We start from the raw sequence: 23,857 nt of genomic DNA, 5'->3' as shown, positions 1-23,857 counted from the left end.
TTTTTAAAGGGTAATTTATTAAGTGTACACTGGAAAAGGTAAAGTATGAATGTGTCACGTTTGTGATTACAAAGGTAGGGGAGATTTCAGTCCCTGAAATCTCATTTTAAAAGGACTAGGTGGTAGGCTATGTGAAGGACCTCTACCTGAGACCCTGGGTAATGCTGACTTTGATAGACAATGGTCTGACTGTAGAAGGCAGCACCATGTACTCATCATACAAGTACACTCGTCAGGGGGTCAGGATTGTCTGCAGCTTGGAGAGTATACTTGGGTTTGTCACCACATAATGTGTGAGAAATGGCTCCCAAAGAAATCACATTAACTCCAAAAACCCTGATTTCTAGAGTTAATGGGTTCAGTCTAGGATCAGCTATAAGCAACTAGTTTGCATGTTAAAAGCTATATCCAGGCAATTCAATGAGGCCTGAAGGAGCATCATGGTGACAGGATGTGCATACAGACTCCCAGCCACATCCCTATCAGCTGTTCATTTAGGTGGGATATGGACTGTCAAGTCATGAGAGTAATTTATGAAGGAACAACTAGAGGAAGGATGGGGAGCTCTATCTATCTTGCAAGACTTTATTCACTTTGTCTCACAAATATTTTCCAGAGGGGGAATCTCTCAAAAGATCAATTTAAGTTTGTAGCAGCTTCAAAAATTAAATGTAATTTTTGCTAATTTAGGCCTTTGTGTAAGAAATGGGTGACTAAGTGAATCTGACATTTGTAAAACATATCAGCATTGGTGAACCCTCTGAATAGGAGCAGCATTGCCACAAGTACTGCAAAAATTACAGTATGTCTGATGTCTCGATAGTGACCGTCAACTATGACTATATTAGTCTTGGCAGTGATCGAATGCAACCAGTGGGAGTTGTTTTGATACTGGTCATGTCAAGTGTCTGTTATGGCAGATACACTTGTAAATACAAAGTCCAATGCCACCCATATGATTGATTTGAGCAAAATTATTGCTAAGTATGGGAAGACAGCCTCCTCTAAATTGTACAGGACAGGGTGCATTTTTAAAAAGTAAAATATGCAATCACTGCACTTATTTCATAGCACAGTTTGTGTATTTCATGACATATTGTTTGCAAGTTAGCTATTATAAGTTGAAATTTAAATGATTAATGTCAGGAAATAGTCTTTGTTGGGTTTATGGAATTCTACAACAACTACTGCAAAATAGAAAAAGACCAGCAGTTTATAAATGTGACTTCACTCATTCAAATGCTGTCAGCCTTGCTTACAGAGACTTGTGCTTATACTGCCATTATGGCTGCAATTCCATTGCAATAGAGACCCCACCACCAAAGCAAAACCCATCCAGTCAACACAATGTAAACTTTATCAGAAAAACAAAAGATAATCTTGTGTACCTTCTTGCCTAATGCAGTTGCAAAGAAATGAGTGTAGATGAACATCATTCATCAGGATAGATTTCCACACTAACCAACACAAAGCAGGTCCCCCAAGATTTGCCAGCTTTGTTGCCCTTGTAGCTCTTTACAGTTTCATTTAACAACAGACAGAATAAACACAGCTAAGGAGAACAAGGTATAAAGTAAGAGGTCAAAACTAATCAATGTTGGATTGTATGAAATTCCACTCCAGGGGCTAAGAGCAGATCTAAGAGGGAGCTAATGAAGCCAGCATCCAGGGCTCCCGCACAGCAAAGTGAATCTAACTATAACCACTCAAGTACAGATCATACACCACTTACCTGCTCATGATACTCAATCCCCATGCTGAGGGTATTGATCAGGATAGCAATCATGATTCCACGGCCAAAGTACTTGCTATCTACAATCTTCCGAAAGGTCTCGCAAACCACATTCCAAAAGGCTAGACATTTTAAAGTTTTTCTTCCTGGGGCTTTCCATCGTTGAGGGTCCCTCTGATCATTATAGTGAGCATCCTGGGTAAATTCATAAACCCCATCACTGTCAGACTCTCCCATCTCATTGTCTGTCAGCTCTGGTTCATTAGCCAAGGTCTTCACACAGTATGGACAACTATCAGGGTTGCAAGTACTGTCGGGTTTCCCACACTGGCTGGAAATCTTGCAGGAGCTTTGACAAGGCCCTGAAATGAGGACAAACAACTTCCGGTTAACTCAGCAGACATCATGCAATTCTCTTTCTGGAGGAGCCTAGTAATCAGACTATGACAATATCCAGTTGCAGTTTTTACTAGAAAAAAGCTCACCATATACTACAAACGGGTGTGTGTGTGTGTATCTGCCTTTCTTACAGAAAGTTCAGCTCAAACCAATCAGAAAACTAAATTTGTTCACCTACCATTACATTTTGCCTAAAGCTTCATTTGAGCCATAATCGAACACTTCTAAAGGCATATAATCGAACACTTCTAAAGGCATTAGCATTACTGGTTAGATTTTTTTAAAACTGGCGAATCAAAGTGGAATGCAAAATATATTTCTTACCCTCCAGCACTGCTACTAGAGAGGTCAGTAGTAATTTAAAGAGAAAAGAATTCATGTCTAAGAACATGAAGGGTGGGCAATAAAGAAGTAGCACATCGAATGAGTCCAAGGAGGCCTTCAGGAATAACAAACAACCTCTCAGGGATGAACTATACTAACAGGCCAATCTTAAGCGCCATCTCTGAATATCTTAAGTCAGAGACTACCCCCTACAACAGCATATGTGAATGATAGTCTGGCAAAGATACACTCATGTGTCTTCAAGATTTGCAGGTTTCAAGTCATGCCGACACCAAGCCAGTATCGTGCTGGCATGACTCCACTGCTGGTGCGTGACTGGGCAGTGTCAGGAGTTTATTGGGGGGGAAGCAGTTTTTAAACAGCATTCTAAGCCTCAAAGAGTCACACCCTGACACCAGATTAGTTATTTCCCCCTCAATCTCCCAGTCTGCCTCTAAGACCCCAGTAAAGCTTAGGATATCAACTGAGTTTGCAGGCTATCACAGTCCTTCTATCTAAATATCTAATAGCCAAGGTGCCCTCTGTGTGTGAATATCTAAATCATCAGATCGGGGGCACCTGGGGGCAGAGAGATTTTCCTGCACATTTGGGGCAATCCCCAGATGTGTAGAAACATCTAAAAAGTTGAAAAAAGTATACGGGGGATATTTAAATCCCCCCAAAAGTAAAAGAATGTTCCCTGCGCATGCACAGGGAATGCTCTGGGAACTCGGGGGCGGCTGGCAGCTGGAAGCCACTCAAGCCTCACCACAGGAGCCGGGGGGAGAGATCAGCAGTGGAGCTGGGTGGGAGGGGATTGGCGGGGCCGGTGGCTGGAAGCCGCTCAAGCCTCACCGTAGGAGCTGGGGGGGATTTGGCTGGAAGCCACTCAAGCCTCACTGCAGAAGTCAGGGGGGAGGGATCGGCGGCAGAGCTGGGGGGGAGGAGATTGGTGGGCCTGGTGGCTGGAAGCTGCTCAAGCCTCGCCGCAGGAGCCGGGGGGGGGAGATCTGTGGTGGAGCTGGGGGGGAGGAGATCAACAGGCCTGGCGGCTGGAAGCCACTCAGGCCTCGCCGCCAGAGCCGGGGGGGGACTTACCTGTGGCTGCTTTCTCCTCAGCCCTGAGGTCCTCCTGCTTCTGCAGGAGGGGAGCCTAGGGGAATACCCCCCACGAGTATCGCGGGTCCCTCTTCTTGTACACTATTTAAACCCCAGCCAGGATACTCATTATTCAGATGATAGAGTGGGTGGCATGTGGCTATATCTCTCTGGGCTGCTGCTGTACATTCCTAGAACACACATAGGGGACTTGGGTACCAGAACCACACACACTGCACAAAAAAGGAGCACGCTGCACAAATAGGCAAGGAGGAGAACAAACACTGCCGTGGCATGTTGCTAACTGTGATTTATGCAGATTCACTAAAGTGTTCTTCTCCTCCGGACACAAACTCCAAAGGGCAGCCTCCTTTTCAAGGACAATGCACACAGGGAATGGGAGTCTTTGTCTCAAACTGTGACTGCAGCTACAAGCATGTCCCCTTGCCCTCCTGCATGTACTGACTGTGCTTTGCCAGAACCACTCAGCCTCCCTCTATAGTAGCTACAATTTAAGTGTGAACAACTCAGAAATGTGGAAAGAATTGCAGATATGCTGGTGTTGTGTCACAAGCTTGTATAACAGTCTTTCTTGCAAGTGAGGAGCACAGGGAGCAAAACTACACTCCAGCTAAACTCTAGTTTGTTCATCCATGATGCCTAGCAGGATAACAGTCCCATGGAATAGGACCAGTAGTTACTGTAACTCTCTAAAAGAGATGAATCAGTATTGACTCAATGGCAACAGTGTCCCCCAACAGATGCATAAAACCATGTGGGAACCCCCTTGTTAAAGGGGAAAGTTGAGAAACTTGGCAGAGCACCATGCACAGATTTTTTAAAACCAGATTGCTGTTTGCAGAGCTCCCTGGGGTATATTCACCTGTTACTGCCAATGGCCTGCCTTGATGTTGGGGAAATTAGCTAGACAGCAGGGGAGGCCAGAGAAGTACCAGTGATCACACACCGGTTTATACCAAGGTCCATGCTAGATTTGATGAGTAAATAAATAGTTTTTATTGTAGAATTTCCCTAATTACAAGCACACTAAGCATTCAAGCAAGAACAAGCAATTCAGAACTAAGAAAATAGAGGTGATTATAGCAAATAGAAGGGTCAGTTACGGGGTGATACTACCTGTCCAGACATGCAGAGGTCCTTGAAGAGAATAGCACCAACAGCCAGCATTATGCACTAAGAAGGGGGCCCAAAGGAGAGACTTTGGCGGTGTACTCCAAGTATAGGTGCCATCAGAGTGCACACTTTGATGGCCATGTGCTTGGATGGATATAGACATTGGAACAGTGTGGACCAATGGGAGGCCTTGAGGGGCTTGCCTCAGGTGAAGACAAAAGATTTCCTAGACCAATAAGGGGTCCCAGAGGATGTGACACCAGGAGGAGGAAAACCTAGGTGTGACCAATGAGGTTCCAGAGGGGCAGAGTCTGGATTCACAATAGTGTTGATGAGATTAGCCAGGTGCTGGATGGCTCTACTGGAGCTGGCTGAATGGGTTTCATGACCAATGATGGTCCTGCCTAGGCAGGTTGAATAGGTTCCCAGGTATAGACAAAAGGTGGGAGATGGGTCCCTGATTAGCATCAGGAAGGATCGCTAAACATTTGAATGTTTGATTAATTTATCCCGGTATCTTGAGGGATGAAGCAGGAAGGACAGTTGTGGAGACAAAGGATTTTCACATAGGCATAGGTATCACACAAAAAGGGCTAGGTGAAGTTCTGGAGACAGAAGGGCTATTTGCCTGTGGCCTCTGAGTAGCCTTTAGAAATGCAGATACTTTACCTGGTGGAACTTGGCATTGTTTCATATGCATTCCATGCTGGGTGGAGGGGGAAGGCAGGAGATTGCTTTGAGGGCTGCTCTGTGCTACCTGAGAATGGAGAGCCTTTTCTAGAGCTTTTGGCTAGCTCTGTGTTTCAGGCCAAGAGTGCCTCCCTTGGCCTGACTTTGTGGGTCTCTGGTTCTGGTTAGAAGTGGGGTGCCCTACTATTTAGGGCCACCTGCAAGTAAGGCAGTGCCTCTAGACTACACACTCCAGGACTCCTGTCAATTATGCCGTGGTGTTTCTTTCAGTGTAGGGTGCTACCGTTTTCCCTTTGTCCTCTCCCTTGTTGTCTTCTGTGTGGATAACAGCAGTTTGACATTAGGGGAGTGTGGCTGCATCAGTGGGCACTGGGTGACTGTTTCCATCTGCCTATCACAGGGACATTGTCAGTACACCATTCTGTAACTGGTGGATTGTAGGATAGTTGCAATGCTCCCTGGTACAATTGTTATGCTTTCTGCACCTTCACAAGGGCTTTTTAGTTCACCTATATCCCCTCTGTTGAGCAAGCACAGGAAACTGATTAGCAGAGCTGGCAATGTGCCAGAGTTGGGGGGATGGGTCTTAGGGTAGGGCTGTTAGCAGTATATCTAAGGTGTCACCAAAACCAGCAGCCAGTTTCCCCTCCTCTTTAACCCCTCATGCTCTACTTGACACACTTGTATTGTGACACCATGATTTTCTGTGTCCACACCAATCAACACCCAGTTATGCGGACTGTTATGACACATATTAAGTTCTACCAAATACTGCAGTGTCAGGAACTAGACACATTTTGGGCTGCGTAATTACCGTCATGTCTACTTTAGCACTGGGATTTTTCACAAGTGAGCAAATATGCATGTGTCAGTAAGCTAAGGATCATGTTATAAAGAATACAAACTGGGTCTCATCTGAAAGCACCTTTGGGGGTAAATCAGGCCTATTCTGCTTCTCCTTTAAAATTCTCCATAGCTCAGAAGATGGAAGCTATTCACTTATATAATAAGTGCTCATTCATCTACCTATGGGGAAGCTTTAGATACCCTAATCTGATTCAATAGAAGAAACAGAAAAAGTGGCCTGTTACTATACAGTGATTTCCACTTATTCTATCTTTACTCTGCAGAGTATGCTGTCTGTGAGGGTCTGTTAATCCCAGAAATGGACTTTCAGGGGACTTAGTAGGCTGCAGTGGAAGAGGGAAATCAGTGGTAATCACTGCCCTGTCTTAAGGGGGGGAAAATAAGGGCATTTAAGTTTTCTTAACTGAATGCTTGGCTATAGGCCAGTAAGTATACTTTGCACTGTAGATGTTGTTGGAAGTGAAGGACTTTGTGCAGGCTCAGCCTCAGACTCCAGAGGGGGTCTATAAGAGAGAGATGGGGAGACCAGGACACTGTTCTATCCTTCTCTTTACTCTTTGATACTATCCCTTTGATGGGTAGACTGCTACTCTCAAGGAATCTTCCTTCTTTCTGGCTTTGACACCTTCTCTCCACACTATGCTAGCCTTCTCCATCTTGGCACCATGAGAGCAGGACATGAGCCCTGCATCTCTATCCATCTTAGCTAGTTAGACTAGATTAGAATCCTGTCACTACTCTATCCTGTCTAGAATGGAGTTCCTTACAATAAAGGACTCGTATTAGTTTGCAAAGATAAAGCAGCTCTGTGTGTAACTTTGCTTCTTGTCAGCACACACTAAACAGACCGGCTCTGCTGTGCAATGAGCCTTGAGCACTCTGTTACCCAAATAATCCTTCAGATTTCAGGTCGCTTGGTGACATCTATGGGTGTGTGCTGTCAGAGAGACAGACACTGGGTAGTCCACAGTATAACAGAGAATATTTTACAGGCATCACTTCAAATATTGTTGTGAGAAAAGCACAATGAATTTAGGAAGTTCAAGTCTAGTGGAAAGCTGCAATGCCTCTTCAAAATGTTAACGTTTTAAAATGCTCTCCATATTTATGCCACATTTTCTTCACTAAAGAAAGTACAGTGGTCAGTAGAGTACAACTGGACAAATAGTTTCCCATGGCCCAAGGCCTATGAAGTCAGAATGTAACCTTACATCACACATTTCAACAGCCTTCCAGAACAACATAACGCACTGTGCACTTCACAACACGCCAACTGACAGTGGCCTTTTGTCTTGCTTGTTTTCATTCTCTGAAGCTGGGAAGAAACCCCCCACCCCCAAAAATGTATTCAACAAATACATCAAGAAAGTGGAACCTATTATATACTGTGCTTTTAAACTTCATTGTATTGTTGAAAGATTACGTGACCTGCCCTGAGCCGGCTTTTGGGATGGGCGGGATACAAATATGAAAAATAAATAAAATAAAAATATCTCACCTCCTTATTCTCGTATTTCAAGAAAAGGAAAGAAATCTCAAGAGAACACTCAAAACTTCCCTATCATCAGAAAGTCTCCAGTTTAGCAGCCGCCTCTTCTGAAGGAAAAAGGTATGCTCAACTATTGCTTATTTCCACATCGTGATCTATTGCAATGTATGCTGTGTTAAATTTTGTGGAGGTCTGTTGCTTAACTTGGAGGCTAAATCAAGAAAAGAGCAAGTAAAATCTGTCCTCTGCCAGGAGTTCACAGTCACCTCATTATATGTTTGGTCATTAAGACATCACAGAAAGCAATCAGTTCTTCAGGCACCTGGAGTATTAGGAGTTGTAATTAGAGGCAGCACCACAGCCAGCAAGCCACTCTGATGCTCCTGCTGTTTGCTGATACTTCGGAATTAACATCCTCCCCCTAAATGTACAATTCTCAAATCATTCCTTATAATGGTTGACTCCAGATGCCAGATGCCCCCCCCCGCCAGACAATACAGATGAGAACAATCTCCACGTTGGCACTGGCTACTATGGAACAAGGAGTTTTATCTCCAGAGACCGACTATACTCTCTCTCATTCTAAAGCCAGCAGGCAAAACTCAGATGGCCCAAGCTGACCTCCTCTATAAAACAGATCATAAGATTTTGCCCAGATGGCTCTGCATCACATCCAGAAACTTTATCTCACCTAGAACACTCAACCCCTGCCTCTCCACAGGACAGTCTTCAAAAGTGTTTCACAAAGGAGAAACCTGGATTTCTCCTGTTTTTCAACCCAAATGTTGCATTCTCAGCTTGTTACAGGGGAAAGTGCCTACAAATGTGGAAATACTTGCAGGTGTGTAGCTGGTGATCAAACACTCCATTTGTAGATCTGACACCTCTTATGAGCATTGCCATGTTATGGAATTATGCAGCCTGATCCTATGAATGTTTAAAGGTAAAGGTTACCTTGCTCGAAAGCCAGTCGAGTCTGACTCTAGGGTTGCGGTGCTCATCTCCGTTTCAAAGCCGAAGAGCCAGTGCTGTCCGAAGACATTTCCATGGTCATGTGGCCGGCATGACTAAACACCAAGGCGCACGGAACGCTGTTACCTTCCCACCGAAGTGGTACCTATTTATCTACTTGCAATTTCTTGCTTTCGAACTGCTAGGTTGGCAGGAGCTGGAACTAGAGACGGGAGCTCACTCTGTCATGCGGCAACCCGGGTCTCGAACTGCTGAACTACTGACCTTCCAAAGCCTGCAGTTCAGCGTCTTAACCACTTGAGCCACCGCATGCATGTTTACCCAAAACTATATCCTGCTTTGTTGGGACTTACTGCATATAGTACTCTCCCAAATAGATATCCATGTACCATGGAATTTTGCTTACACTGAGTTTCCCATTGCTGAAACTCAGGAAGAGTAGCCAGTCATTGGAAAGCTATTCATCATGAAGACAACTGTAAAGCCAGATGTATATGATTTAGCTACAAAGTGTTTGCATTCATCCTGAAATACATGACTTAACTCCTCTTCAGTCCTTTCTTTCTCTCCTTTTTATAGCAAATATAAATAATGATGGCAACATCATCTTTCATACCAACGGAGGACTGCTGCAGTTGAGGCTGTAAGGTCAGAGAGTACAACACATAGCTACATTGAAAGAAGACAGTCCCAGAGATAAAAATGGTCTTGATCCATTTATAAACTATACATTGAATAATATCGGGGACTCAGCTAGCTCAACTCCAGCAGCAAGATCAATGGGAGTCCAGACAGAAAATAATAGGATGATTGCTCAAAGCTCTCAGAACTTTCATACTAATTCACAGACAGATATTCAGATATTCTTATGACTAATTATAGTCCAGATTATAATCTATTAGCAACAGAAATGTTGTTAATTTCTGAAACTGTCCATTTTAATTTTTTTTTAGGTCTTGAGGTCTATGGCTAATAGTATGAATAAACTACACTCAACCTTTCCAAGGGAAGTAGTAAATCAATGCGCCTGTCTGAATTTAAAAATAGAAAACAAATCGTTGGAAGTTGAAAGCCATTCCATCTATAAAAGAACTTAAATTCAAGATTATGGAGATTGCAGAAATGGACAAATTGAGCTTGGCACTGAACAATAAACCAGAGGATATTTTTTGGAAGAGATGGAAGCTAGTCTATGAGTGGCTGAAACACAAGAAGATAGAAAAATGAGTAGTAAATACTAGTATAAAACTATCAGATTGAAAGTATCAGATGATTTTTTTCTTTTTTAATTCAAATTTGGAAATTATGTATAAATTAATAGTTGAAATATGTATAATCTTGATGTGAAAAGAAAATAAATTTATAAAAAAAAATAGAAAACAAATCATGGGATACGAAGAACTGAAATGTAGACACGGAATTATTTTATGTGACAACTAGCAGTAAAGCCTGTTGTAAAAGCAATACAACGAGCTCTAGAAAGATGTGATGTGTAATGAATGCATTGGCTGGAAGCAGGCTAAATACATATTGGCAGTATGTAATAGAAAGGCACAACTGTGGGGGAAAAGTCTCAGAGAACCTATGTCACAAAATAACTGGTGTCCAGGAATGCACAATGTGGGCCATAAAATGCAGCACACAGGGCTCTTTGGAGTAATCTCTACAATTGGGCCGTGTGCAAACGCACATCTGCCTGTGACTGTGTCTAGTCTATTCAAGTCTATCTGGACATTGCTGCTGGTTTTAAAAGCAAAATCTCTTCCTATCCTACTTCCAACGCTGATTAACTGTCTTTTGACCAAGAGGAGGGGGGGATGTCTCAAGAGCTCCAAAAAGTTTATGAAGTTGACATCGCAGGTGAATATGCCAGATTTTGTCCCAGGCTGGCGAAAGTGATTACAAAGAGCATTATTCCCCATCTGCTCACCTCAATACCTCCAGCCTCCTTTCTCCGGAGGGCTTCCATTTAGACTTCCATTGATCTCCTGTCCAAAAATCTGGATTCCTAAAGATACAGGCATGCAACTGCTTTGCACCGGAGCATCTAGAAGCAGTCAGTTCCCTTGAAGGGAGTTTGCACCGCTTCGCTTGCTTCCTCTCTTTTTGCATTTGGGGCTCTGTTTTGGTGTGTCACCACATGAGCTTTGGCCTTGGTGTGTGTGTGTGTACTCCCACCAAGGGCTCGTTATTTGGGGGACTGGGGGAAGGAGGCTGGGACTTCATCTGAGCTCAGCTGCACATGGGGCTGCTGCAGCGGCTCCATGCCCCTCGGCAAGTTATCCCTCCGCTCCCCTTGGATGGGGAAAAGTCCGCGCTTGCCTCGCCCCAAAAGCTACCTGAGAGAAAGCCCTTTCGGGTGCCGTTTCCCCTCAACTCCTCCCGCACCAAAGTGAGTTGTGAACTGTTCTGTGGCGAAAAAGGCTGCGCCGTTTAGGTGATTCCCCCTGGCTCAATTTAAAAAAGAAAGAAATTCAAAAGGACAGTTTGCCACCCTATAAGAAAGCTCCACCAATTTCTGCTGAGTCCCTTCCTCAGTTCCCCGGGCCACCCCCCCCCCAGCCCTCCTTTCTGTGCTTGTTTCCAAAGACAAGGCAAATCCTTCAAAAGCTTCTCTTGGAAAACTCAGCCTTCTCATCAACCTCTCCCTTCCTGCCTGTCTTGCTGAGGGAGGGAGGAAAAAACCTGTACATTTAATCTGTACCACTTCTGTGGGCAGGAGAAGCGCAGTGGGGGAAGCGCCGGGTGAAGAAGCCGAGCCAGGCCTGCAACGCCGTCATACGGCGATGGAGCAGGGGCAGGAAGACAGCGGCCAGGGACAGGATGGCCCCCGGGAATGCCGGAGGCTCTGGGGGCCAGAAAAGCAGCCAGTGAAGGTGGGCCCAAGTGGCGCAGAGCCATGAAGAGCTGCCGGGCCGGGGGAGGAGGAGGCTAGGAACCAGGGCCCCAGCCGAGTGACCTGTTCTCTCTCTTGCGGTGAAGTTGTCTCCTGCGTTGATTTGTCGTGCGTTCTGCTTCTGTGGGCAGGACTGAGGCAACGCAGCCACCAATGGGTAGAGACACCTTCTGAGTGACAGATCAGGCTGCCAACTGATTTGGGAGCACATGGAATGTTGCCACCCAAAAACAGAATTATTATAAGGAGAGAAAATGTCAGTACATGTTTTTCCCTTACGTGGGAAATGTCTCTCTCAAAAGACCAACTGGAGTGTTAAAAACCACTTGAATTTTTTATTACAGATCCCCAAAATTTGGATAAATTTTACTTCTATTGAGCCTCTCCCCTTGCTCCTTCATTCAACAAAGGGTAGTTTTAACTTTTAAAACTTCTGAAATTCCTAGGATGGTTAATTTTCTTTTAAATAAGATGCTACTAAATACAGAATTCATATTGACCGTGTCTTTGAAAATAATTTAGTTCATTCTCTTGGTGTGGCTGATTCATTTGATGGGGAGAATCAGATTTCTATTAAAAAGAAACCAGAAGAGACATGCATCCAGCCAAACATAAACTTAATTGATATAGAAACTAATTTCTCTGATCCCCTAATTGAGACTTTAACAAATGAGCAACACATTCTGGCTGAAAAACTCAACAATTTAAAAGACAAACTACTGTCTGCTACCAAAACAGGAAAAGAGTTAAAGGAAGGTATACCTACTAACTCTAACTCACTCAGGTAGTGTCAAGAAAAGGTCAAACTGTTGACAAAAGCATTAGGAGTAATGTGATGCATAGTCAAACACAGAAGTACTTTCAAACAGAAAAAATTGTTGAACACAACATGGTTTATATGACTGAACCTTCCTTAAGTATCCCATTGTCTCCTAAAGTGGTAATCTCTAATGTGTCAGTTCCTAAATTGACTTATGATTTTTTAAAAGCTAATTGATTAAATTTGTATAAGCCTCTAAAGTCTTTAGTTAGTTGGGATACAGCAGGACTTAAAAGAAATCAACTAGACCCTGCTACCCTTAAATACCTACAACAATTTGATTGCCTTCTCTTGCAAAAAACATGGTCTTTTGATGTAATTCATCTTGATAGCTATAATTCTTATTATCTACTGGCAATCAAAACTGTAGGGCATCCAAAAGAGGGCCTAGCCTGTTATATTTCCAATTTTTTTTCAGATCAACAAGCTTTACAATGTGCACCTCAGAATTTAACAATCACAAGGGAAATTTAGTCCTCTGAGTCATTTTGGTTAATGTATACTTACCACCTCGGAACAAAAAACAGGACTCTGATGCACAATGGACCATTTTGGAAAATTATATTCTGAATTTACAATTAGGCTATCCCGATGCTATACTATTTATTGCAGGAAAATGCTAGAATAGGAGCAGACGATTATACCTTATTGAAATCCCAGTTATGGGATCATACACCACCTGACTTTATGCCCACAATGGGAGCATGTGGATCTAAGGATAAAGGTATAAATTATTCAGGCATCAGATTAACACAAATAATCATGAACATAAATTTATTCTTATTAAATAGGGCCACCTACTTGAACCACATGGAGATTTTACCTTCCATTCCAAAAGGTGTGCCGGTGTCATAGATTATTTTATAATTTCCTCATATAATGCTATGCCTTTAGAAAAGTTATAGGTTGCTGATATTTTAACCAGCAACCATTTCCCGCTGGAATTATACCTTAAATCAAAAGGCCTCCCATGTGTCCGTGAGGAAAAAATAATAGTTAGGAGGAAATGGGATAAAAATTTAGCTGCAGAAGCTAGCAAAATAATGAGGTAGGAAGAAATGAATCAGATTGTGTCAGCAGCATCCAAAACTCCCAGTACTGAAAATGTCTTTTCTAAACTGAAGGCTCTAATCAGCTTTTTTACTCCAATTTTGAAAAAAAAAAATTGAAGAGGGACAGGTACAGCAGAAATCACTGGTTTGATGGAGACTGGAGACTGCAAAAAAGAACTCTTAGGAAATCATATGCTACATTTAAGAAGCATCCTATTTCTTACAACTGTCATAGATTTCTCCAGTGCTGGTGATACTACGACTGTCTACTCAGAACTAAAAAGAGATAATTATGTCAGAAAGAATACTCAAAGATAATATCCCTTGCTAAAAAAGGAATCTTACAGACTTCTGGCACAAATATAAGATCTTTAGCTCTCAAGTGGATCCTGTACCTACAATTCCATCCTCCAAATGGGAACAGCATTACAAAAAAACTTTGCTACAGCTAGGGATAAACTCAAAATCCCAGTTAATCTAAAGATTTCAACATCTCCAAGCTGGCTAGATGTCTCAAAAATGAACGTAGTTAAATAAAATCTTTAAAACCTGGAAAGTCTCCAGGTTGTGATTATATTTCACCTAAATTACTAAAACTTGACCCAGATTGGTGGGCTTCCTTTCTGTCCCCGTTATTTACTGAGGTAAATCAGACTGGAGAAAGACCTGATAGATAGAAATTAGTAATTGTAGTTCCATTTTTCAAAAAAGGAACAAAAGACAATCCAGCCAACTATCACCCTATAAACTTACTCACTGTAAAAGGCAAGCTTTATGCTAGTCACTTAGCCAGCAGGCTGAAAGTATGGATGAAAGACTCACACATCTTAAACAATGCCAAATATGGATTTAGGGGGGAAATTCCTGCATGCATCATTGCTTCATGTTATCTTCTCTAGCGAATAAATATACAAAAGGTTCAGTTGGTGTACTTTACTGTTAGTTTATCGATCTCTATGGTACGTTTGATTCTATATCTCTCATTAGACTTTGGAAAGAAGACACTGAGGTAACATGTAACCCTGTAATCCAGTCCAAAGACAACATATGAAAACAGCTCTTGCAATCTTCCAAACATAAGAAGGCCACCAGAAGATGGTATCATGTGGCTCGAATCACTGGCTGCTCGGTAAGGGCAAGTGAAGGTCTTTCATGACACTTTCCCATCTTAAAAGGCCTGATCCAAAGTATGTTTTCTTTTTACCCGCAGGGGAAGGCATTGCCTTCATGCTGTGGTTGTGGCATTTGATAAGTCACAGTAGGGCATTGAACACCAGGCTAGATGGGCCGTCGATGTAATCGAGAAGCACTCTTTTTACATTCTTCAGCATGAATCTGCTTAATTTTATCTACCATTGCTCTATATTGGCCCCTGCCACACGGCAGGGGAAAAGCCCTTTAAAGCGCGGCTTTTAAAAGCCGCGCCAACGTTGATACGGCTCGGCGGGATCCCACGGATCCCCCGGCCGAGCCGCCTTTTCTCCCCGGCGCGATCAAACGCCGGAGAGAAAAGACGGCTCTAACCGGGAGCCGGCCGATCTGCGCATGTCGGAGCATGCGCAGTTCGGCTCCGGCCCGGGCTTGAGCCGGCGCAAGGGAGCGCCGGCAATCAGACGCCCGGGAAGAGGCGCCTCATCCGTTTGAACCACCGAGGTAGGTGGTTCAGTTTGAGGCGGTTCTTCCCGGGTTTGGGCCAGTTTGGAGGCGGAAGCAGAATGCTTCCCAGATGTTGTGGTGTGATCGCGCTGCTTTGATCCGCCTCCAAACTGTCCCGTTCCCGGGCCAAATCGCCTCGTGTGAACGGGGCCATTTTTTAAAAAAATACTTTCTCTGTTTTCCTACTTTCTGTAAGCCAAGGCTGCGATCAGATGAGCTGTTTGATCTGGTGTTGTTGCTGTTCTCTTTTGGATTTAAAACACATAATCAGACAGCAACATCTGTCTCCCATTACCCAGTCATTGGCACCCCATTCTCACCAGTCTTCAAATTGGAGTTATTTGACACAGGAAAGTCCAGTTCTTCCTGGTGTCAGTGGTCTCACCCCACATCTCTGGAAGTCTGATCAACCCATCACACTCTCAAACCATTTGGGAAGTCTATATGTTCCCTTCCAGTTTGGGGCACTTTTTTTGAGGCAGTTAGCAAGGTGTGCATAACTGCATATTCACACCATGGCTATAAAGCACCACATGTGCATTTACTTTTTACAGACATCTCTCTCACTCTCACAGGAGCTTCTCAAAACTGAGTTTTTCTTTTAAAAACTTCCAAAGCACAGTTTCAAAAATACTTCCCCCATACTGTACTACATATGGATGGAAGTATGGATGGAAGACTCAAACATCTTAAACAATGCCCAATATGGATTTAGGAAAAAACTGCACTACATATCCCAGCAGCCTCCTCCAGCAAGCCTATTGGCCACCAGCCACCATCCTGCGAGGAGTTTGAACTGCTGCTTCCAATATGCACTTATGCACATGCTCAAAAGACAAATAATTTTTAAAAAGCTGCCTGACTGCCCAAATCCATGGCTGCCACGTCTGATTGATCAACCATGGGGTGAGTATGTGGTGAAGTGGGTTAAGGGTAAGATGTCTGATCAAAACTCTCAGTTACAAAAAAACCCTGGATAAATTAGAGGCAGGGCCAGACTGTGCTAAGCCTGTTGTCTGACTGCAGCCCATGATTCAGTAGCTTTAGTTGAAGCCCTGAAACCCCCCAAAATTAAAATTAATGTGACTGTCTGCATATTTTGTAAAATGTTTTGTAATAATTTTGTAAAATAAATAAAATTAACATATTTTTCCTAGAATTTCACTGATGCAAACAGATGAATTAGTCATCTGTGTCTTGATTCTGAACTGAGATCAGGCTGAATGGTCAGGTAATGCTTTACCTTGAACTGCATTGTCTCATGACTGCAGACTGGATTAATTAGCAACTCTGTCTTCTGTCCAAAAAGGTATCTGATGGCTGATGCTCACTCTTAAAACTTACCAGTGCTCTGTGTCTCCAGTAGTTTCTGCATGGTGCTATATGGACCCGGAGGGATGTTAAGGTTCATCAAGGTGTTAGCCCCAGGATTGATTGCAGGCTCACCTACACATTTATCTTTCAGCAGCTCATGGGAGCTACTTGGGTGCACAGTAGGGTAGACCTTGCTGCCAACCACAGTCCTGGGAAACACCTCTGGGCCAGTTAAACTGAGGCCAGGTTGAGGGAGAGATGATCTGTAACGGAGTGGCTCAAAATGACAGTCTGCATGATAGATGCTGTGAACAGATTCAGTGTTGCTGGAAGCAGCATGAGGATTGGCTGTAGGAGGGAGCATTAGCCTATTGGCTCCATTGTGAAGGGAGCTGGTTTCAACATCACTGATTTCAGGACTGGCACGCGGTGCCTGTAGGCTTCCATTGCCCAGGTGATAGTGGTGATGGTGATGGTGGTGGTGGTGAATGAGATGATGCACTGATGACCTTTTCTGTGGCCGACGCTTGCATGGCTGTCTCTCTGCACTGGTTTTGCTGCCTGGGCTGGAAAGAAACCCCATTTTCACCCCTGTGGTTCGGTAGGCTTCCACCAGCTGCTTGCTGGCCTTCCGAAGGATGTAGATGAGATATTTCAGAAGTTCATCATAGCAGCTCCCTGGCTCTGAAAAGCTGGCCAGAGTGCTTGCATTGGAGAGGTAGCGGATTCGCTGCTCTTTCATCAGCTGGCTCTCTCGTTGCTTGGTCTCTGAAAACTGGGTTGCTATGACCACTAGGCAGAGATTGATCATGAAGAAAGAACCAACCTAAAAGACAAAGAGGTTATGTGATTTACTCAAGGAAGCAATCTGCAGAGTAAGTATCTGAGAGGGCGAGGTTACTATAAGCCATTTCATTTCAGAATTAACTCTGGCACAGAATGAGTTTACAGTGGGAATTAGCACATGATTTGTAAGAAAATTATAATTCAAAACAACAAAATAAAAAGGAAAACTTAAAGTCCCATTCATTTACTACAGTAACTTGTCAGAAATGCTTAAAGAGTTCAAAGGCTAACATGACTGCTCTAGGAAATACTTTTACACTTTGTGTCCTCTACTGAGAGCTTGTTAAGAATTCAAAGAATAATAAAGCATAACATATGTGTGTGTATGGATAGACAGACAGATAGATATAGCACATTATATAGGGGTGTGCATTTGGTAAAGCCGAACTGACCCCCTCCCCAGGAAAATGACTTTTCAGCATTTTTTGGATATTCAGCATACCAAATCAGATTCCCTGCTATGATTCGGCTGCCAAATACTGAATGCCAAAAAATTCCAGGATGTGGAACTTTTTTTTGGCATTGCCGAATATGGGCTCTGGGAGGCTTTAAACTTTAAAGGGCTCCACTTACCTTCGTTTCCCCACCATTTTTATCTCTTTCCCGCCATTTGCTCTGCTTTCCAGGAGGGAGGGGGAAGATGGACCTTACAGAGAGCCTATCAGTACAATGCATTAGCAAATGCCATTGCAGCTTGCAAGGCTGTTGTTGCTGCTGGCTTCATTTGTTGAAGCCCAACTACTAGCTTGTTGCTTTCTCAAGGGAGGAGCACTGGCCAATAGGATTTAGCATACTGCTCTTGGGCCAATCACAGAAGTTTGTTCTTTTTTGTTCTTCTGTGTATGCCCAGAGAGCATAAAAACAGGGGTCTCTGGCTGACTGACTCCATTCTTGCTCCTGATGCTGAGAGAGCCTGGGCTGGAGATTGTGTGGCTGGCTTCTGCTTCAGCCACTGCTCTGAGCTTGCTTTCCTGCTGCAGACTGTTGGACGACTTCGGATCAAGAATCCATCCTGCCTGCTGGACAACAGAAGAAACCTGAAGAGAAGACATCACACTGGTTTGACTTATTAGGGCCACTTTTTAAAAACTTTTCTTATTTTGTTGTGGGTTGGTGGGTTTGGGGCCTGGGGGCTTTGGTGGTGGGTAGGCCTCTGGGCCACTCAGGCCTCTGCCTGGTTTTTTTTGGGGGGGGGCGGGGGTCTAGTTTGTGGTTTTGTTGCCAGCCTGTCTGACTAGGCCTTCTACCTGGGGCCTAGGCTATCTGTTTTTGGTTCTTCTCTGTTTTGTGGTTCTGTTGCCTTTTAGCGCTTTAAATTTTTAAAGTTGTTGTATTGTGTTTATATTTCTCTGGGCTTGTTGGGGTTTTTTTGGGGGTGTGTGTGACCTCTCTCTCTGAGTAGGCCTTTTGCCTGGGGCCTAGGCTCTCTGTTTTTGGTTCTTCTGTTTTGTAGTTCTGCTGCCTTTTAGCACTTCAAATTTTTTAAGTTGTTGTATTGTGTTTTATATTTCTGGGCACTTTTGGCTTTCTTAGGGGGGGATCACTGCTCTGTGTGTGCTTCTGGTTTAGATGCTGCATTGTTAAATCTCAGTATAGGGCTTTAGCTGTTCTATCTTTAACTAGGCCAGTGCTAGGAGAACTAAAAGAGGCCAGGTTTGTCTTCAGCTCATAAAACAGAGGTATAAGTAGTGTATATTAATTTTTCAAAAAGTAGTGTGCTCTTTGTGCTCTGATTGAGCTTTGTAGAAGGCAGGCACTTTTTTCAGAGAAATGTTTCCCCTTTAGCTTGTGTGTTTTCATTTAGGGAGCACCTGCATTTCTACAGGAAATCAGGCTGGTTCCAGTAGAATCTAGGTAGTAGTAGATTGATTAAAGAAAGACCCTAAAACTTTTTTAAATGTTTCCAATCCACATCTCAAGGATAGTCCTTAAACCATAGTCAGGGTCAGTGTAGGAATTCACCACTAGTTCTAAAAAACAAACCAAGAAAAAAAGAAAACCCAAACTGAAGCAAAGCTAGGTTAGGCTCTACTGAAAGAAACAAAAAACTAGTTTTTGGATGGGAGGGTTTATAAAAATATGTAAGGCTGTTTTAGGGTCAGGTAGTAGTGCAGGTGCCTAATACCCTCCCCACAAGTTAGGCTGAATTTGGCCCAGGGCAACATGAGTGGCAGGAAGGGAACACAGAGGGGCCCTGGGGCAAGGCTAAGGAGAAGACTAGAGGGGTGGAGGGGAGGGCCACAATTTTCCCCACACCTCTGTGCAGGACTGCTCCAGAGTCACCTGGCACCTATCTGACCTCTGGCTGGAGTGGTGCAATGAAGAGGCCATGCTTGGTCCTCTTCCCTAAGGCTGCTTCTGGGGGGGCCCCAGCAGAGGTGCCTGCAGGTGCTGGCACTGGGCAGGGGTGTGCTGCTCAGGCAGTCCCTCCTCAAGCCATTGCTCCTGAGGCTCAGCAGCAGCAGGAGGGGCAGCAAAAGCTGTCTTTGAGGTTGAGCTTTGGGGATCATTGACTAAGAGGGCTATAGAGGCACTGGAGGAGCTGGCTGGTCAGCTCACTGCTCCGGTTTCTCTAAGCTCCAGCAGGCCTTCTGAGAGACAGGAGAAGAGGCTGGGAGAGGTGGGAGGTGCACCTCAAGGTCCTGCCATCTCAACCCCTTCCTCCTGCTCAGCCATCTCTTTCCCCCCCAAGGCACAGTGTGTCTGACCCGAGCCCCTCATAGGAGGTGGCTCCAGGAGTGCCCGTGGCTGGAAGCACTTCCAGGTGACAGAGGATCCCCACTTTACACAGTGCCAGCTATGTAGGGCCAGGATCATTGAGGGAAGAACATCAACCATCTCTCAACTTCCAGGATGTGGAACTATCTGGAAGGGAGGCTGCTGCTGGGGCGCCCGAGTGGTCACTGCCAGCCATCCAGGAGGTAAGTCATCCTCTGACCACCTCCAGCGCTGTCCCTGAGCATTCCGTGGTAGGGATGGGAGATGCTTGGTGATGTTGGCACTAGAGTGCTGGGGGGGGGGGACAGCCGGCTACCAAGAGGGTCACTTGTCTCATTGCTGAAATGCTTGCTTTAGATGGGTGCCTGTTCTCCACAATTGAAGACGCTGGTTTCCGCAGGCTGCTCCAGGATACCTATTCCTGGTATACACCCCATGATTGCACCATGCTGAGCAGAACCATGATGCCCTCATTGTACAGTGCTGCCAGGGACTACGTGAAGGCACAATTGTCCCGCACTCGTGGGAGAACTGTGCACTTCACATCCGACATCTGGACCTCCTGTCAGGCACATGATTTGTATTCCTCATTGACTGTGCACTGGTGGTAACCAAGTGATGTTTTGGGTGGGGAAACTAGTGTCAGGTAGGGTCAGGGCCACCAGGCCGGCTATGGCCAGGCTCTGCTCCAAATCAAGAAACTTGACAGGCCGCACACGGTGAACAACATCTCAGCCACCATAGAGAGACAGTTAGTGGTGTGGGTGGGTAGGGACCTCACCGTGGGCTATACGGTGACTGATGGTGGCACAAACATGAGGGCAGTTGCAAAGTGACTGGACCTGATGTGCATTTACTGTGCAGCCCACCTTCTCCACCTCATGGTTAAGGATGCTTTGGGGTTGGGTTCTGCAGAGGATCCCAGTTTGGACACTGCAACCCATGAGTTCTGGCATCTCCTCCAGAAATGCCGGTACATCATGGGTCACTTCTCTCACAGTGCAAAGGACACCTTTATCCTGGTGCACCGCCTGTTTGGCGATATCACCACTCGCTGGAATTCCACCTGTGTCATGCTTGAACACTTGGTGGAGCAGGAGAGAGCCCTGACTGCCCTGATCTCTGAGACTGGGGTCATTCAAGAAGAGAGCCGGCTTAACTAGGAAGACTGGTTGACCATCTCTCAGTCTGCAGGAGTCCTTAAGCCCTTTAATAGCTATACAGAAATGCTCTCATCTGACACGGCAAGTCTGGCTCTGGTCATTCCCATGAGCCACACAGCTTGTGAGGACTTGGCCTCATTTCTGGAGCCAACTGCAGGACGTGCAGACATGGTTCCAGCAGTGTGCGTTGCTGGTGAGAAGACTGAAAGATGGACTTGAGGACCACTTTCAGTCTGTTCTCCAGTGGAAGGTCTACATGCTGGCACACCATGTGTGACCTGCGCATCAAGGGCAAGATTGCTGAGTGCGCCAAAAAGTTCACTCAATGGCGAGATGAGCTCTCCTGGCAAGCTGAGCACAGATGGGTCAAGAGGGGAACGTTGGCACAAGCTGAGGGAGAGGGGGGGTGCAAGTGGCTCTACTGCTGTTCATCCCCCACCTCCCCTGCTAGGCAGCTTCCCCCCCACAGCTCCCACTGCGATGACTGTTGAGATGGCAATCATCGGGCAGATCCTTGTGATCGGCAGGCACATGAGAGAGGACACAGCGGCTGCGATGGTGAGAGAGTACCTTTCGGACCCCTATGAGTCACAAGCAACCTGTCTACTGAACTACTGGACCATGAAAGAGGCAGTCTGGCTGGACCTCTCTGTCGTGGCCAAGAAACTACTCTCATGCCTTCCGATGAGTGTGCAGAGTGAACACGGTTTTTCCCACGTGGGCGACATTGTCTGCTTGCATCACTTGTGCCTGGTCAGCTGAGCAGTTGGTCTTCCTGAAGGTCGACTTGCCACTGTTTGGCTTTCCGGTCCTGAACTTTGAAGGTGACTGAAGTGAGCACACATACTTGTGCCTACATCCCCTCTCGGTCTCTGCTGGGAAGTTTGGGCAAAGCACTCTTCCCATAATTAACACAAGAGAGGCTATGGAGAAGTAGCAGCCAGGGCCATTACCATTTTGATTGGTGGGGCATTTCTGTGCCAATCTCCCCACTTCCATCCATTCCACCTGCAGCAGAAATACCTCTACAGAACCCTGGTAGCTGTGCTGCGCAGGGTGATGTTGAAGGTGGTGTGTGTGAGCACATGAGTTATACTACCAGCCACCCCAAGCCAAAATTGCATGCTGAAATTAAAACAGCAGCCCAAAAACTTCTCCATCTTGATGGAAATGTACAACAAGGTAGAGTGGGAAAGCTGCCAAGAAGAACCCAGAAACCAGCAGAACCCACAGGAGCATCATAAATAAAACTGAAAAATGATTTTTCTTTGCAGGAGTGAGGTGGTGTGGTAAAGGGCAGCTGTGGCCCCCAGAGATTCTCAGATTTGTCCTCAGTCCAATTGGGTTTGAGCACTAGCACTGACTGCCACAGTGGCACTGGTTCTGGGGGGCACATTGCACTGGCTCTGCTGCTGGCCTTGCAAACATGCCCCTCACACCACACCTCACTTATTTTCTAGTGCAGAGATTCTCTGGGAGACACTGCTGCCTGCCTTTCCCCCCTTCCATAGGAAATAAGGGAGCCAAATATTTTTGGAAATACCGAATATTTTCAGGTATTGGTATTTGGGTATATTTGGGAATACCGGGAAAAAAATTGGCTTTATTATTCCCGAATCTGAAAAAAGCCTGATTTTTCCTCTCTGCATACCTCTAAGCACATGCTATTGCAACAATCCTTACAACAGCAGTAGAAAGTAGGTCCCTATGTTTACCTCAGTGTTGTACCTGAGATGGCTAATGGCACCTAGTGAGTTCTTCTCCATGGTGAGTTACAACTTCCTGGCTCACATCTCATTCTTAGCTTGCTAGAAATCAGTCTAAAAGTACATGAGAAGAGCTGTTTGAGCTCAGACCAAAGGCCCACTCAGTCCACCATTTTATTTCCAGCAGCATCCACCCGGATGCTGCTGGGAAGTTCAGATGCAGCAAATGATGCAACAGCTTCCCTCTTCCCCAGAATCAGGTATCCAGTGGAATACTAAAGATAGTGATGCATTTGGGTCCAGGCATTGTAGATGTGGCTTACAATTCTATCAAGGAAAATGGCTTGCACCAAAGGCAGATCTCATCTGAAAACAAAATGTAGTCCCCACCCCATCCTCATTCTGAGTTAACAGTAGTCATCATCACATTCTCTGTGACTCACACAGGATGTATATTCCCTGTCCCACTTTTCGTTCTTTCAGCGTCAAAGCCTCCTAAGCAGCTTCACCTCAGGGACTCCCACTCCTTAGCTCTGCAGACAACATCACAGCTCAAAGTAGAACACGGATTTTGTATCAAATTAAAAGAGTTTTCTTTAATTTTGTTTCTTGGTATTCAGTGCTTGTAATAATCACAAATAAGCAGTATTTGCATGTATTCACTGGAAACCCCCCCCCCTTTGACAGATTTGTTCCTTGCAGAGGAGTCTATGGTTCTGGCTTGCAGATTTCCTTCTTTGTTCACTGGGATTGTGGAGATACTGCTACGTAAGAGCTGCAGCTGTCTGCAGCCAAAGATCTGATATTTCACTTTGAAAGAGGATTTTCTACAGTTTTAATACATCATGATAATTATTCCGTCTGAGGGTTTTGAAAAGCAGCCAATAACTCTTTCTCTCCTGGCTGCCTTAAACCTACAGATATACTACCCAAGCCATGCTGAGATTCAGCAGTAGGGTTGCCAGGTCTCCTTGTTGCTTC

The 23,857-nt window shown here is 44.9% G+C and overlaps 1 protein-coding gene across 1 annotated transcript in view; it reads right to left on the bottom strand.

The window, feature by feature from the left end:
* The window catches only part of CACNA1G (calcium channel, voltage-dependent, T type, alpha 1G subunit), a 573,869-nt gene that overhangs the window by 247,244 nt on the left and 302,768 nt on the right, over nt 1-23,857 (bottom strand). Inside the window, exons 8-9 of the mRNA XM_015410725.1 lie at nt 16,474-17,269; nt 1,733-2,094 (exon numbers count right to left, since the gene is read on the bottom strand). Coding sequence (XP_015266211.1) covers nt 1,733-2,094; nt 16,474-17,269 — 1,158 coding nt within the window. The remainder of the gene's footprint in view (nt 1-1,732; nt 2,095-16,473; nt 17,270-23,857) is intronic.

This window comes from Gekko japonicus, unplaced genomic scaffold (genome assembly GCF_001447785.1).
Source record: "Gekko japonicus isolate JY-2015 unplaced genomic scaffold, Gekko_japonicus_V1.1 scaffold15, whole genome shotgun sequence".
NCBI classification, from domain to species: domain Eukaryota; kingdom Metazoa; phylum Chordata; class Lepidosauria; order Squamata; family Gekkonidae; genus Gekko; species Gekko japonicus.
This window is presented reverse-complemented; position numbering and strand designations above follow the sequence as displayed.